The sequence below is a fragment of the Dromaius novaehollandiae genome, chromosome 24 (genome assembly GCF_036370855.1).
Source record: "Dromaius novaehollandiae isolate bDroNov1 chromosome 24, bDroNov1.hap1, whole genome shotgun sequence".
NCBI lineage: Eukaryota > Metazoa > Chordata > Aves > Casuariiformes > Dromaiidae > Dromaius > Dromaius novaehollandiae.
Genome location: NC_088121.1, coordinates 8512308 through 8526647, shown reverse-complemented (window position 1 = coordinate 8526647; position 14340 = coordinate 8512308). Strand labels below are relative to the sequence as shown.

General features: G+C 56.1%; 1 protein-coding gene across 1 annotated transcript in view; it reads left to right on the top strand.

Moving 5' to 3' along the window:
* Positions 1-325: 325 nt before the first annotated feature.
* Positions 326-14340, top strand: part of EPHA8 (EPH receptor A8) — a 48898-nt gene continuing 34883 nt past the window's right edge. The window contains exons 1-2 of the mRNA XM_026109050.2: positions 326-462; positions 14014-14078. Coding sequence (XP_025964835.2) covers positions 378-462; positions 14014-14078 — 150 coding nt within the window. The 5' untranslated portion in view covers positions 326-377. The remainder of the gene's footprint in view (positions 463-14013; positions 14079-14340) is intronic.

Below are 14340 nucleotides of genomic sequence, written 5' to 3'. Positions count from 1 at the left end.
CTTTCACAGCAGCCCGACGGGAGCCTTAGCGCAAAGAGGGATCGGGAGCGAAGGAAGCTGCGGGGGCAGCACGAGAGCGGGGGGAGGCTGACGGGGGGGAGTGGGAGCCCACGGTCCGGATGCTCCGGCTGGGTCCAGCGTGCGCGTGTGGAGCGGGAAGGGGGGCTCGCTGCAGAGCCCGCCACTCCAATTGGCTTGCGAGCGGTGACGGGCAGGCGGCTCCCTCCCCGCCGTGCCGCTCGCCCGTGTGGCTGCGAGCGATGCGCGCAAAGTGCCTTTGCACGAGCCGGCGTGCGCCGTAGCTCCGGGCGCTCGCTCGCAGAGGCGCTGCGACCGCACGGGCAGCCCCGTCCCGCGCCGGGCAGCCCGGCCGGACCATGGCATGGGCACAGGGGGATCTGACGTCCTCGCTTTCCATCGTCGTCGCCTTGGCTGCCTGCATTTCCGCCACCACCAGCGAAGGTAGGAGCCCGGCTGGCCCTGGCGTGACGGGGCGATGTTGGGGGGACCGTCGGGATCGGTTTGGCTGGCTAGTTTGGATGTATCTGCATGGGCTTGCTGGCAAGCGACGATCTCTCTGCCGGGCTTGACTTCTCCCTGCTCTCAGGGGAACACGGGTCTGGGCTGCTGCCTGACCGAATTTGCTGATCCTGGAGCTCTTGCACAGCGGCTAAACTTCAGAGCCGGGCAGGAGGACTTGGTCTCCGTAACAAGACCTGCCAGCTCTGCCCGGCGTCCCCCCGCGAGGACTATGCCGCAGCACGCAGGGGACGGGCGCAGCGGGGACCGGGACGCGGGTACCAGCTCAGCCGTGGCGATCTCCACCAGAGCTGGAGGGAGCTGAGGCCAGCGCGTGCCGGCGGGGCAGCGTGGGCTGTGTCGGAGCGAGCAGACGGGCTGGGGAGGGCCGTGCAGAAGGTGCAGGGAGCAGGTCGCGGAAGGGCACTCGGGTGGGAAACTTGTCGAGAGGGAAGGGGCTGGAAACTTCTGAAGTGGGAAGCAGGGATGCAGCCAGGGACCCTCTCCCGATGGCTTGATGTCGGCATCGCCAGGCCTGCTCCGGCTGCCAGGCCGCTCCACCCCGCTCCCGGCCATGCTCAGCGCCGGCCCTTGCCGGCAGTGAAATCCTGCTCCTGCAGCTCGGGCCCCCCTCGGCTCCGGCAGCGCTGTTCCCGCTGCCTGTCACCCGTTCGCTTGTCTCTTTTCCGTGCCGGCAGTGGTGTGACTGCTTCCCGGGTCTGCTGATCTTCGTCACCCGGAGATGTGGCGTCCCTGCTCCCGAGCTTGTCCTTGGCGCCGGCAGCAGCATCCTTCCTCCCGTCTGCTATGCCTGACATCCACGGCCAGCGCCGCACAGCCCTCCCCAGCGCCCCGGTGCCCGTGTCCCTGCGCCGTCACCGCGGTGGCATCCCTCGCGCCTCCCGCCCCGCTGTCCTCCCGTCGTGCCGAGGCCCAGGGGCTGGCAGCGGGCTGCCTCCTGCCCTCCGCGGCACCCCGCAGGGCCGGGTCCCTGCTCCAGCTGCCATCTTCCAGCACGCATCCCTACCTTCCCTCCTTCCCAGCCTGTCTTCCTCATCTGCATTACTCATCTCCAGCTATTTGCCGGTCCTACGTGTGTTTTCTGCCAGCTCCTCGCTGTCCGGTTCCCTCCCGCGCCTTTCCCCACCGGCTCTCCTGCCCTTGCCGGGGCTGCACCAGCCTCTCGCTGCTGGGGATGGGGAGCGGGGGGACGGGAAGGGCCCTCGCCACCCTCCTGCCCCCGAGCGCCTGCTCGCCCTCCGCTCCGCGGGGCACCAGCTGCCCCGAGCACGGTGCCCTGAGCCCGGGGGTGGCTCGCGGAGCCCCGTTGGGCTGTTTTCTGCCTGCCCCAGGCTGCGTGGCTCAGCTCGGGCTAGCGGGCTCTGGGAGGGGGGATGGCCCTTCCCGTAATACCCGCAGTCTGGAGCTCCTGCGTGTCAGCCAAGGCCCCATGGAGATCGCTGGCTGCTGGAGAGGCTTTTGCAGCATCTGCAGGGACAGCTGGGCCCTGGGCTGCTCTCCGCGTGCCCCTGGCCGGGAGCGGTCCGGGTTTCTTGCAGGACATTTCGGACAGGAAAGCTAGTCTCGGCGACGGCTCCGCGCGGGCGCAGCGGGGACGTACGCGGCACGGAGTGGGGAAGACCTGGCAGGTTGGGTCTGGGGTGACGGGGCAGGACCATGCAGAAGGTGCTGGGTGGTGTCAGGACCACGCGTGGGGCTTTGGAGAAAGCCGACGGTGCTCTGTCCGCTGTCCCCAAGGACGCCAGAGCCTCCACAAGCACCGGGGCACTGCTCTGCTGCGGTGCAAAGGTGATGGTAGGGACGTGACTGCATACTCTGGGACGGGCTGGTGACAGTGTCCGTGCAGGAGCTGTGCTGACCGTGTCCAGGTGGCACGAGTGTCTGAAGGGCCAGTGACGCACCTGCACGACCGTCTGGGTTTGATGTTGGTCGCGGAGAGTCCTGGCACTGGGCTGGGACTGGAGAGATGGGGAGATGCTGCAAAGCACCGTGCGGAGATGGTGGTCTCCTGGACGTTGGTTATGTCGGGTTTTGCTACCCAGTTTCCACGGGGCTTAGCGTGTGCTGGCACGGTGTGAAGGTGTAGCAGAGATGTGCGATGGTGCCGCACCGCTGCTGTCACAGCCGTGGTGGGCAAGGCGTGCTTCTTGCACACGTCCGAGCAGGAACAGGGTACGAATCTTTCGTCCTCCTGGGCAGGGCCACCAACACAACTGCGCCCACAGCAGCAGGTTGCAAGGACCAACCGACCCCTCTATTGTCACCTCCGTCTGTGCCGTCCCCAACCAGGTTCCCAAATCCGGGATGCGAAGAATAAGGCCAGGTCTCCGTATGCCAAATCTTGGAGATGGGGAGGGAGGGATTCGCAGCCCCAGCCCCACGGTGACGGTCCCAGCCCCATGGAGACCTCCCCACCGCTTCAGTGTCCATACTGGCCTCATGGAGGTGGCCCAGGAGGTGTCATACAGGCAATACGGTCCAGCACACATGGCACGAGCTGCCAGTTCTGCACTTGCCAGGCATCGCCAATTTTATTTGGGGGGTTTAAGACCTGCAGGGTAGAAAATTACAGCTACAAAGTGAATTTAAGGCTGGGTTGTGCTGCACTCTGTGTGCGCGTGTTGGGTGGTAATTGGTCTGTAAAGATGAGTATTAATCCTAAGAATCTGCTTCAATCTGGTTATCTATCCGAAAAGATTTGTTCCAAGCAATTTTGAGTTTATTTTTATTTCTCTTCAGCCCACTGTGCAGTGGATGCCCTGGAAATGGGAGCTGGTAGGAAACTGGCATTGCCATTCCGTGGGAAATCCTCACATTTCGACGTGGCAGCCATTGCAAAAGGCACTGGAAGCCAAAACGGAGATGTTTCCTGCAGGGAAAAAATCTGCAGGATCTGAAATATTTTCATTTAAGGAGCACTGGAAAATTTCAGTTTGAAATTGTTAAATTGTTTTGGATAAAATAATTGGGGTAAAAACGTTCTTTTTGATAATACGAAATAGCGTGATAGAGAAAAATATAAACGCATAGGTGACTATGTTCATGTGACTATTTTATGTGATATCGTGATGGAAACTTAAATAATAAAACAGGAAATATCTTTGCTGTATTGAAATAAAATCAGAAGAGTAGGAGTTACCGGGTTTTGGGGCTGGCGGTGACAAAATTGCTTTTCCGTTCTGGAAAAACAGCATTTTAAACCCCGCCGCCGGGCTGGGGTCTGCTTCTAGGTAACGCGGCCAGCTCCGCTCCGCTCTGCATCATCCGGTCGGTGGGACACCTTCCTTCTCCTCCCAGCTGGCGTAGATGGGGACTGATCTGTCCCGGGGAGATGCTGCCGGGAAGAGGAGGAGATGGATGCGCGCCGGGCTGGCCGTAACCCGTGCGCGCTTCCCCGGGATGCCGCGTCCTGCTGCAAAGGGGGCTCCGATGCGGAGGAGGGCTGGGGGGCTCCTCGGGAAAACCCGGCTGCTTGCTTTGCTGCCGAAACGGGGGCTTAGCGTGGACCGCAGCCTAACGCGGAGAGGGTTTTGTGGCCGTCTCCCCCGCTAATCTCTCGATCGTAATCTCATTAATTGCCCCTGTGCTCAAACAGAAAAAAAAAGAGGTAAAAATTCATCCGCGTATTTCTTCGATGGTACTTTGCTAACCCGTCTCCAGCAATGCTGAAGCTGGGGCTGCGGCTAAGCAAAGCTCCGAAAGAGAGAGGAAATAGCTTTTTTTTCAGTTGTAAAAAGGATGCCAAGTTCTTTAATAAGAATAGCAAATTATGGGTTTTAGGCGAACAGACTTTTGGGGATGGGAGAATTGAGAAGCGTTAGTTTAAAATGGGCAGTTGATCTGCAGCATGTTAGCCAAAAAAAAAAAAAAAAAAAAAAAAGAAGAAACCAACAACAAAAGTCATTTTTGGGGTGTTATTTTTTGATTGCCCTCAAAATGCTGGAATACAAAGCAAATACTTGCATGGCTGTAGGCTGGTTCATGAGGGATGTGGTTCTGGTCTCACCTTCGTTTCTGTCCTTCTGGTATTAATAGCTTGTAAAACTTCTGGAAAACCCAACCAAAACGTCTGCAGGAAAATAATGCAACAGGGCTCAGCATGGACCTACTTTTTGAGCTCTTTTTCATCCTCCTCAAATTCTTGTTTCCTGAAATCCTGAAGGGTTTATTTGCAGTGGCACGGGGGGAAAAAAAGTGAGGGGTGGAAATAGGTGTGATGAATCCAGATTTAAGCGCAACTGAAAACCCAACTGACTGCTAAAGGGACGAAGGAACTCCCGATTTTTTTGATAGCTGAAAAATGATGAGAAAAAAATTGTACCTAAAGGAAAAATGAAAAAAACAAGCAAACAACAACAACAAAAATCCCCAAAGCCGGAGAGGGAGGAAGAACCGCTCTTCCCACTCGTCCTTTTGGGAGAGGCCGGTCCTGTGTCCCCGGCAGGCAGGATTCCCGCTCTCCCGCTCCGGGTTGCACAGATTTTATCAAGACGTCCTGACACCTCCATTCTTTCTTTGAGTCGGGTCCCCTGTTTCATACGTCCCTGCTTGCCTAGCTGGCAGCCTTCGGTATTCCCTTTATCTCCAGAGGCAAATCCATTCATATGATAACTCCATTCACGCACTGACAGTTTTTGATAGTTCGTTCTCCTAACCCAGGCACGTTAGCATGACCAATAGTCAAAATTATTCCCCTGTCCCAGAGAAACCATTAACCCCTTCAGCCCTCGTAGTTCGAAAGCAGGCGCATTTCCTCCAAAAAACAAGCAGAAAAAATTCCACGTACTACATATGCAGATTTACGCTACTTAAGGACAGAAATAACCACTTAAAGGACATAAGTCCTTTATGGATCAGGTCCAGTCACACCAATAAAGCCTAATTAAACGTATTTGGTCAAGGCATAGCTACCAGAAAGGTATTCAATACTTATTTGAAGACATCAGCAAAGGCAGAATCCATCACTTCTTTTAATAATTTGTTCCAATGGCTTATCAGCCAATATATGGCTCAATGTTAAAAAATTGGACCTTTTTTTGTTCCCTAATTTGAATTTGTCTGGCTTCACCTTCCAGCCATTTGTTCTTGTTATGCTTTTCTTGCCAGATTAAAGAGCCCTTCACATCCCATATTTTCTCCCCATGAAAACATGCACAGTGCAGTCAGGGTGCTTCGCACCCTTCTTTTCGATAAGCCGTGGAGATTGAGCACTGCAAATTTTTAAGGCATTTCCTCCGGCCCTGTTATCGTGGTCGTGGCTCTTTTCTGCTATAGCTCCAGTTTTTCACATGAAAAGTTCTGGCTGTCTTAAGGGTAACGCAAGTCCCATCAGTGCTGAGCACAGCTGGAGACATCAGCTCTGTCCCAGCATCAAGGGCACACACAGATCACGGGGCCTGTCCAAAACGTGGGCACTCGGGTCATGACTGCTGGTCTGTAGGCAACCACCAGTTTCTAGTCCAGCAATTAATTCACCTTTATAATCAGATTTGATATAGAGATTCTTCCTTAGATGCGCTATCCTTTGTGTTAGGAAATTCTCCTGTATAACTTTAAAGACTCCCACGATATTTCATTACCAGTGGCGTGAGGCATTCAGCACGTCGCCTCAAATGTTTTTAGTATTGGTATTTTTGTCCACGAGAAAGTTCAATTTTAAAAAGCCATTTTTAAGAGAGCAAAGTAAATTGCCATTAAAAGAAATTAACTTCCTTGAAAAATGACGCTGGGGTACAAACAGCTCAGCGTGATTTAGGGTGGCCAACTGCTGCGAGCATAAAAGATGTCCTCAGAGAAATTAGTGAAGAAGCACCTGATAGCCTACAGTACTATCCGAAGCCCCTCCATATAGCCCAGATAAGTGAGCACGTTTGCAAAAATCCACATTTTCTTAGTGGAATCCTCCAGAGAAGACAAAACTCAAATCTTTGCTCCAAACAGCTGCAGGACTGTGCAGGGCAGGAGAGCCGATACTGGGGGAATCCCAATTTTGGGTGAGGAATCAGGATGCTGCCAAACCCCAAACAGGCTGGAGATAGTGTGAGCACGTGGTGCTGTGTCCGTAGATTGGGAATGAAGGCACCGAGCTGTGCTGGGATAAGGCCCTGAACGGAGCAGGATGGGGTGGCAGCTCGGTGCAAGCCGGGACTCCACAAAACCCTGGCAGGTGCCGGCGTGCGAAATCTCAGCTGCACCCAGCACCGCCAGCGCTCAAAGCTTGTTATGTCTAAGTGAAGTGAGAAATGAGAAGGTAGATGCAAACCAATGTGATGACCAGCCCGGAGGAGCCCGAAGGAGTTACCACCACAAACCCTGCTAGAGATGGCTTAGGTTGGCCCCGGTCAGTGGGTACCGCACTGATTTTTCTTACAGCCAGTGGAAAAGGCATGGCATGGGCATTGCTGCCGGGTTAAAAATGGAAATCCTAGTCTGAGGGAAGATCGATAACTTGTTCCTCAGGTTTCTGGATTTAGGGAGGTTGGTCAGGCAAAGCTGCAAGGCGCTGCCCTTGAGGGAGCTTTGAGGGGAGGTTGCATGGGTGTATGTGCAGGATGAGGCCTCCTGCTTTGGCAGGGGATGGTGCGAATGGCAGGGTTGAACATGTTAATGTTAGGAGAGCTCCAGCGAAACAGGGTGGTTGTGCTGTGCAGGCTCCCTTCCGCGAGAGGGACCGTGTTGTCCGTAGGCTGCGGACATTGCGATGGAAATGACTCGCGAAACTGAAGCTAAATCCAAATCTTGGGACGTCGGGTTGGCAGAGTCCTGTTCCTTCAGGAGTCACAGAGCAGACCTGGAGGAACGAACCCCTTCTGCTATGGTGTGGCTCCTCAAGGGCATCTGTGCCACGTTTCTCCCCACGGGGAGCTCCTATCCTGAGGGTGCTGGATGCTCCGGGGAGGAGACGGATGCTCCCCGCTCCGTGCTAGAGGCTCCCTGCAGCCCCACGGCCTCGGGGACGTCTCTGGAGCCGCAGGGACCTTTCGGCTCCCTGCAGCGCTCCTCTCCTCGGTGCCTGCCCTCTCCCAAGCCTCGCCACGGTCCGGCTCCTTCCCCTCGCTCGCGTTCCCAGCCCTTGAATGTTTCCATGGAGTTTCTTGCCTCCCTGACCTTTCTCACCCCCCTCCCGTCCCTGGAGCCTTCCCACCTCCTCCTCTGTCTTCTGCCCTGAATTACAACAAGCCCGGCCACCCCTCCAGCCTAAAATAGCTCCTTCCCCAGCCCGGCATGACTCCACGGCACAGCCCTTGGACCGGAGAGCCGGGAAGCAAGAGGAGACGCGTCCTCACCCCTCGCCGTGGGCCTCGGCTAAGGATCGTGCCCCCGAGCATCCCACCCGCGAGCCTGGGGACACTGCGATTCTTGAGATGTTTCCAGCCAGTTATTTGTGTCCAGCTCTCTCCAGGCACCGTTCGCTCCGCTGCTGCACCAAAACCTTTATGTGCAATTAGGCGGGGGGACGTCGGGGCTGGAGCCGTGCCCAGCGGTGCGGAGACACGCACGCTTTAATTTGGATCGCCTACGCTAACGTGCCCGTCGCGCCCCGGCCATCCCGCCACGCAAAGCACATCGAGAGAGTCTCAAACCGAGCAGGAAAGCTCCGCGTTTTATGTCTGTATTTTCTCATCTGTATTTTTGACAGAGATGGCTTTTTTTGTTGTTTTGCTTTGGACGCTTTTTTTCTGGGGGGAAAAAAAATCCTGCCTTGGAATTTCAAGGTTTTTTTGCCTCAGAAATATTTTATTTGGAGTGTTTTGTTTTGTTTTGTTTTGACATTATTTCATGGCATTTCAGTCTTACCACAGGTTATGCACTTACACTCCATGTTATCTTACATGATATCATGCCGGGTCTGGAAGGATCAGGTTGATCATTTTATTTTTAAAACCTGAAGTGCGGCTTTTTGTCAGCACTGATTGAACAAACAAGCTTTCTTCCTACATCAAAGCATCTCCTGCTCCTGGTATGCTGAAAAGGGGTGACCCTCTGGGCAGTCCTTAAGGGCTTTACTGCTCCTGATGCATTACAAAACGATATAAAATTAAAGAATACAGAAAGTTCACAGGGACAATCTGGAGGTTCGGAGAAGAAAAAAACGAAATGGCAATTAGGACGCGTCCAAAGCCAGCACTGGGTTTGCACAGGAATTGTCTGAAAATGGTTCTTTAGCGTTCTTATTTTCGGCCTGATTCTGGCATTTCCCAAAACGTGGAAATCCGCCGTACCTGCTGGATTTGGTCGTGTGCTTTATATTTACTTGCAATTCTTTCCTGAATTTCTTGTCTGGGCAGTAGGTGCCAGCGGGTCCCAGCTTGAGCCTGCCGGGTCCTTGGTGCATCCAGCCCGGTGAACGAGCAGCTGCTCGGCAAAACCTCCCTGGATCCGGCCACTCCGCCGGCAGATCCCGGACGGAGCGTGTACCCCGCGGTAGCTCCCCGCTGCCTTTGGGCTGGCCAAAATCCGCGGGGCGGCCGTCCTTTGTGCACGGCACCCGCACGGGAGATTTCAAAGCGTCCTCCGAGCTCGCCGCTTTTTGCCTCGAAGCCCCAACTGTGGGGGTCATGTGCTAGAGAATAAACGTCTATTTTTTTCTTGCTTTCGAGATAAACATCCTCCCGGGGAGGAGGAGGAGGCTTAAAGCCAGGCGCCCTTCCCCCGGATGCTGGGGGGCCAGAAAAACGCAGCTTTGTCGTGCGGTTTTGCCTCCCGATTCGGAAAGGTCGCGGCTGGCTATTCAGCATGTCCGTGGATTAAATGGTGGGATGCAAATAGCCGACCCATCCCGGCCCCACCTGCCTCTTCAAAGTCCTGCCTCAGATTATGGGAAATGAATTCCCCTTGCTCTCGTTCCCCTCCTCTCAGGGAGCCTCTCCTGGCCCCTTTCTCATACCCCGATGCTTTCTTTCTGCTGCGGTTAAACCTCCGGCGTTATCCCCTGCGGATGGAGCTGGACCCCGTGCTCGGCGGCAGAGAGCACGGGGTGTCCAGCAGCACCGAGAGGCCTTTAATCACCAATGCAAAGGCGTTGTTACAGGGAGGGAGCTGTGCTGCGAGTCTTGGGAGGCCTTTGAAGTTGCGATGGGGAGGAATCGAAGCCCAGGGGAACGGGGCTGCTCCCACTGACCCTTCCTCCCCACGGGCACTCCGCAAAGCCCGATGCCTCGGGGGGAGATGCTGGAGTAATTAGAGCGAGGACCGCGGTGGGTTAACAATTAGCGAGGGAGCTCAGAGCTTTGGCCCCCGACCGCTTTTCTGGAGGCCGGGGCATCCCCTGGAGTGTCACCCCGGTCCAGGCCCACCGCCATGCCGTGCGATGCCGGCTGGCTCAGGGTTCAGAGATCCCCTCGGTTGGGTCGTGCTAGCTCCCGTAAACACATTTCCCGGGTGCCGACTGCTTGGAATTGGGACCCCCACGACGCCCCGGCCTCTATTTGCATGGATATAACAAACACGTGCAGGATCTGTGATCTCCAGCACAAGCACGCACGGATATTGGGAAGGATTTCTAAGCAATAATTCTTTATTGCTTAGAAGATATATGGACCCAGGCAAAAAATCACCTAGATACCACCGTACCTCAGCTTCCTCACCCGTCTCAAGTATTGCTTAGAGTTTGGTAGACAGACACAAATATAAATACCTTGTCGTCTTTGACTCCTGGTTGATCTGCTTGTATGAGATTGCAGCGTGCGCTGCTCACGCAACATTACACTTCATAAAGGAGCAAGTAAGTCTCCCCTGAGCGAGACTCCAGGCTCGAAAAGCTGGTTTGCACCAGGGAAGTGACCTGCTCACTGCTAGGAGCTTCCATTTGAATGGACAATCAGGCTTGACAGCTTCTCCATCAGTGCAAGAATTCCTCCTGACACCTCCTGGTGTTTTGGCTCAATACTCCGAGTCAAGGCCAAGGCACAGAATAGTGAAAATCAAAATGGTGCTCAGGAAAACAAAATGGAGCTTGTCGTTTGAGACTGATACGTGCAGACAGTCCATAACATCAAACAGAATTACCCAGCTGTAGATAGAGAGGTCTCCCAAACCATCACGTCTGCTGAGAAGCGTTTCGGCTGAAAGGGGTCCTTTGTGGGGGTCTTGTCCGCCCTCCTCCATCAAGGGCAGGCTGTTTCGGAGCGTCTGTCAGCCGGAGAGGCGATGCGGTGACGATACACCTGCAAAACGGTGGACGGGGTAGTTAGATGCAAAGCAGCGGGCTCCTTTCAGCCTGCTAGCGCTTGCATTTCAGCATCCTCGGCCAACCTATTTTCTGCGTTTGCGTGGGAAAGCAGGAATGTCACGCACGTCGTGATCTGCGGCTTGTGGCATGGAGGCGTTTCCCTCAAGCGGACGGTGGGGTTTGGGGAAGGTGGCTGCCTGGGGAGCTGCCGAGTGCTTTATTTCCCAGCGGAGAACTGTTTTGCTGCCTAAGCAGGCCGTTCCCAAGGCGCTTGGCTCATGGCTGGAGCAGGGCGCCCGGTACTGGGAGAACCAGCTGCTGTCGCAGGCCGTGGCCCAGTTCCCTGTGTCGCTTCGGGCAACTCACTTTAAGGACCATGTCTCAAGTGTCAAATGCAAAGTGTGGCATTCCTGTTGTCACGGTGGGCAAGACCATGGCATGCGGCAGCTCCCTCTCGGAGCTCGCTGGCCTGGCGCTTATTGCTCGGTATTGGCTTCCCCATATGCACCAGAACAGCTGGAAGAAGACAACTCCTTGCTCTATACGAGGTGCGGGTGACACCCGCGTCAGCTACGTGGTGGGACGGGGTGTAGCAAGCCCCACGACTGGGAGCAGGAGAGCTGGGTCTGCGTGGCTCCATCACCATACCAGATACCCCACGGCCTGTCAGCTCCCATGCAGGGCTGTGGGGAAGAGTTTGCAAAGCTTTGGGGACCAGAGCAGGGTCTTCAAGCGGGGCTGAAAGCTCTGATGTGGCATGGGGGGATCTCTGTGTTGTCCACGGTGATGCAGCCATGCTCCAACTGACCCCCGGTGTGTGCAGGCTCCTCAAACTGTCCGGAAAGCCCATTCTGCAGCGAGATGCGGCCGTGTCCACCTCTGAATGTCTCAGCGTGGGAAAGAGGGTGCAGAAACCGTGGGGAGGGGAGAAGGGGTCCGCAGGAGCAGCCCCCTCTCTGGTGCCTGCCTGCTGAGAAGGTTGCCCTGCGTGGTGGAGGGTCACCGGGACCATGCTCCCACACCATGAGCAGGGAAACTCCTGAGCCCCGGCTCCTGCTGGGTGAATTACCCAGGGAAAATAGGCAGAAAATCTTCAGATTAACAATAACAAATAAAAATGGATTTGAGATCTCCGAGGTAATTACTCCGTGCTGAGGGCAAGGGGCCTCTTTAGCAGTCGGAGAAGTGCCTTGCGGGGAGTAGAGGGGCTCAACCTGCTGTTGGGCCAATGAAGTCACACTAGAAACCCTGGAAATTCTTTCAAATTGTTCTGCTAACATTAATAAATGCCTCAAAAGCTCCTAATCTGCTCTGTCAGTAGCATGACGTCCGGGTGTTTCACAGCCAGCTCACGTCCCTGCTTCTCTGTCCCTCCCTCTCCTTCCCTGCCTGGTAATAGTAAACGAAAGTGGCACCCGTTCCTCCAGCTGCCCAGAGCCGCATGGTGCTGAGCCCCGGCCCTTGCTCTGCCTGGACCCTCCTGTCCTGACAAGCCACATCTGCCCTGCAACAAGCCACATCTGCCCTGCAACAAGCCTTGCTCTGAGGGCAAGTGTGCTTCAGGTCCCGGAGGTCCAGCCCAGGGCTGGTGCTGGGACAGATGCTGCGTAAAGATGGCCTGAGGTCCAGGTTAATGCACTGCTTGACCATCAGGAAAAGCAACCAGGAGGGACCAAGAATCCTGCATGGGTTTGGCCGTACCATGGCGAGAGGGTGGTTGCAGGACAAAGATTGCTGGGAAAAGCACTGGGAAAAGCTGGAGGCATTGCCAGGTTCTGCAGGAGCTCGGTGCTGGGCAAGGGGTGACAAGACATGGGCTCAGCATTGGACTCACTTCCAAGTGTCAATACTTCTTGCCTGCACCTGCTCACCGAGCCTCTGGATCTGGACGCTGTTGATGCAGGTGAGGGACAGCGTCCAAGCCCCAGTGCCACCGGGAAGCTGGGGCCTGCGGTGCTGAGCAAGGTGGGATGTCGTGTGAGATGTCGAGGGACTGTGAGGCTTGGTGGGACTCCTGCGTGAGACACCGTGAGCTGCTCGGGGGAGCAGGAAAGGGCCAGTTGTAGTGTGACCACATCCAGTGGGAGGAAACACAGACCGGACTTGGGTCTGGCAGAAGAGGCAGGAGCAGAAGAGCCCAGGAGCCCGTAACTGGTGAGCTCAATCCACCCAAGCATGCTCAGGGTCCGGAGCAGGCTCAGAGCATTGCAAGGCAGTGATAAAGCTCCCCCTTCCTAACACCAAGACCTGGGTGTGGGGCTAATGGGCGGCACATGAAGCGGATTATAGCTGCAGGCAGCTCACCCTGTGCGTGCGGCAATGCCGCTGCTTCCCGCCGTCCTCCCCCCGCCGACACCGCACCGGTTTCAATAGCAAGTTCCTGAGCATGTTCAAAGGCGTCCTCGTCCCCCTGCCTAAACAGCTTCCCTCTCCTCGCCTTGATTCGCCCGTGTCTCCTCGTTAAGCCGGGCCCCTGGTGGTGGCAGGGCTTTTGAAGGGGTCCCTTTGATGGGCCCCCCCGTGCAGGCTCTTCCCTGCAGCCTGGTCTCCCTGGTGTGGGGTGAGCCAGGACGCTGGGGGGTCACTTTGTGCCGGCGCCGGGTGCCGCCGTGCGCAATGACAGCAGCTTTTGCAGTGCAGGTTTCAAACCGCCACGAGTGAAATGAGCCTAAAGGGCTTGGCGGAGCCTCTGGAAGAGAATTGTCTAAATGAGGAATGTGGGTCCAGTTGTGTCGGTTCGGGCTGGGTGGGACCAGTGGAGAACCTGATCCTCAGCGCTCGTTTCTCTGGCTCCCCCCTTGCTCCGCATCCCCTCCGACCCACGGTCTGCATCCCCCTCTCCTCCGAAAGGACATAGTGCTCTCTATCCTCTCCCCACAGATCTGGGGGAGCAGCGTTTGCTGCCATCTCCTCACTTTTTGTCCACCTCGGCTGAAGGCAACAACCCTTGGCATGAATGAGACCGGGACTCGGATTTATGGGGGCTGAGTGTAACGCTGTCATCTCTTCCTTCTGCCCTACGTCCTTGCGTGCTGTGCTGGAGCAGGGCGATACCACGTGCGGGCATTCGGCCCTGTTAGCGGACACGGCACCTCTTCCCCGGACGGGCCAAGGCTTGGGGCACTTGGCAGAGGGGATGTCACAGCCTCCTGGGGTGACGGACACAAGGGACAAGCGTGCCACTGTCAGGGAGGTCACTAGCGGGTGTGCAAGGAGGGGTTGCTCGTCGTGGGTTGGCTCCTTGCTCCTCGGGGATGGGGGACAAGCTTCCTAACACAACGTTTTGCTCCTGTGTTTTCCAGTGAACTTGCTAGACACATCGACGATCCCGGGGGACTGGGGCTGGCTCACTTACCCTTCACATGGGGTAAGTATGAGGTGGCTGTCGGCACTTTGGGGCTCCAGAGGGACAGGCCACCACTGGCCCACGTGGGCAGGGTGAGTGGACATCTCAGCCCTGGGCTGGTGGCTTCGTCAGTGCTGATGGGGCAGAGAGGACCTCGTCTGCTGGGAAAATGCCGTGCCGGAAAGGCTAGCAGTGGGATGTGGCCCGTTAGAAAATGTAACTTTACACTGCTCCTAGCCCACTGGGAGGGTGGAGAGAAACAGGTTTGCTCAATCTTCACTGA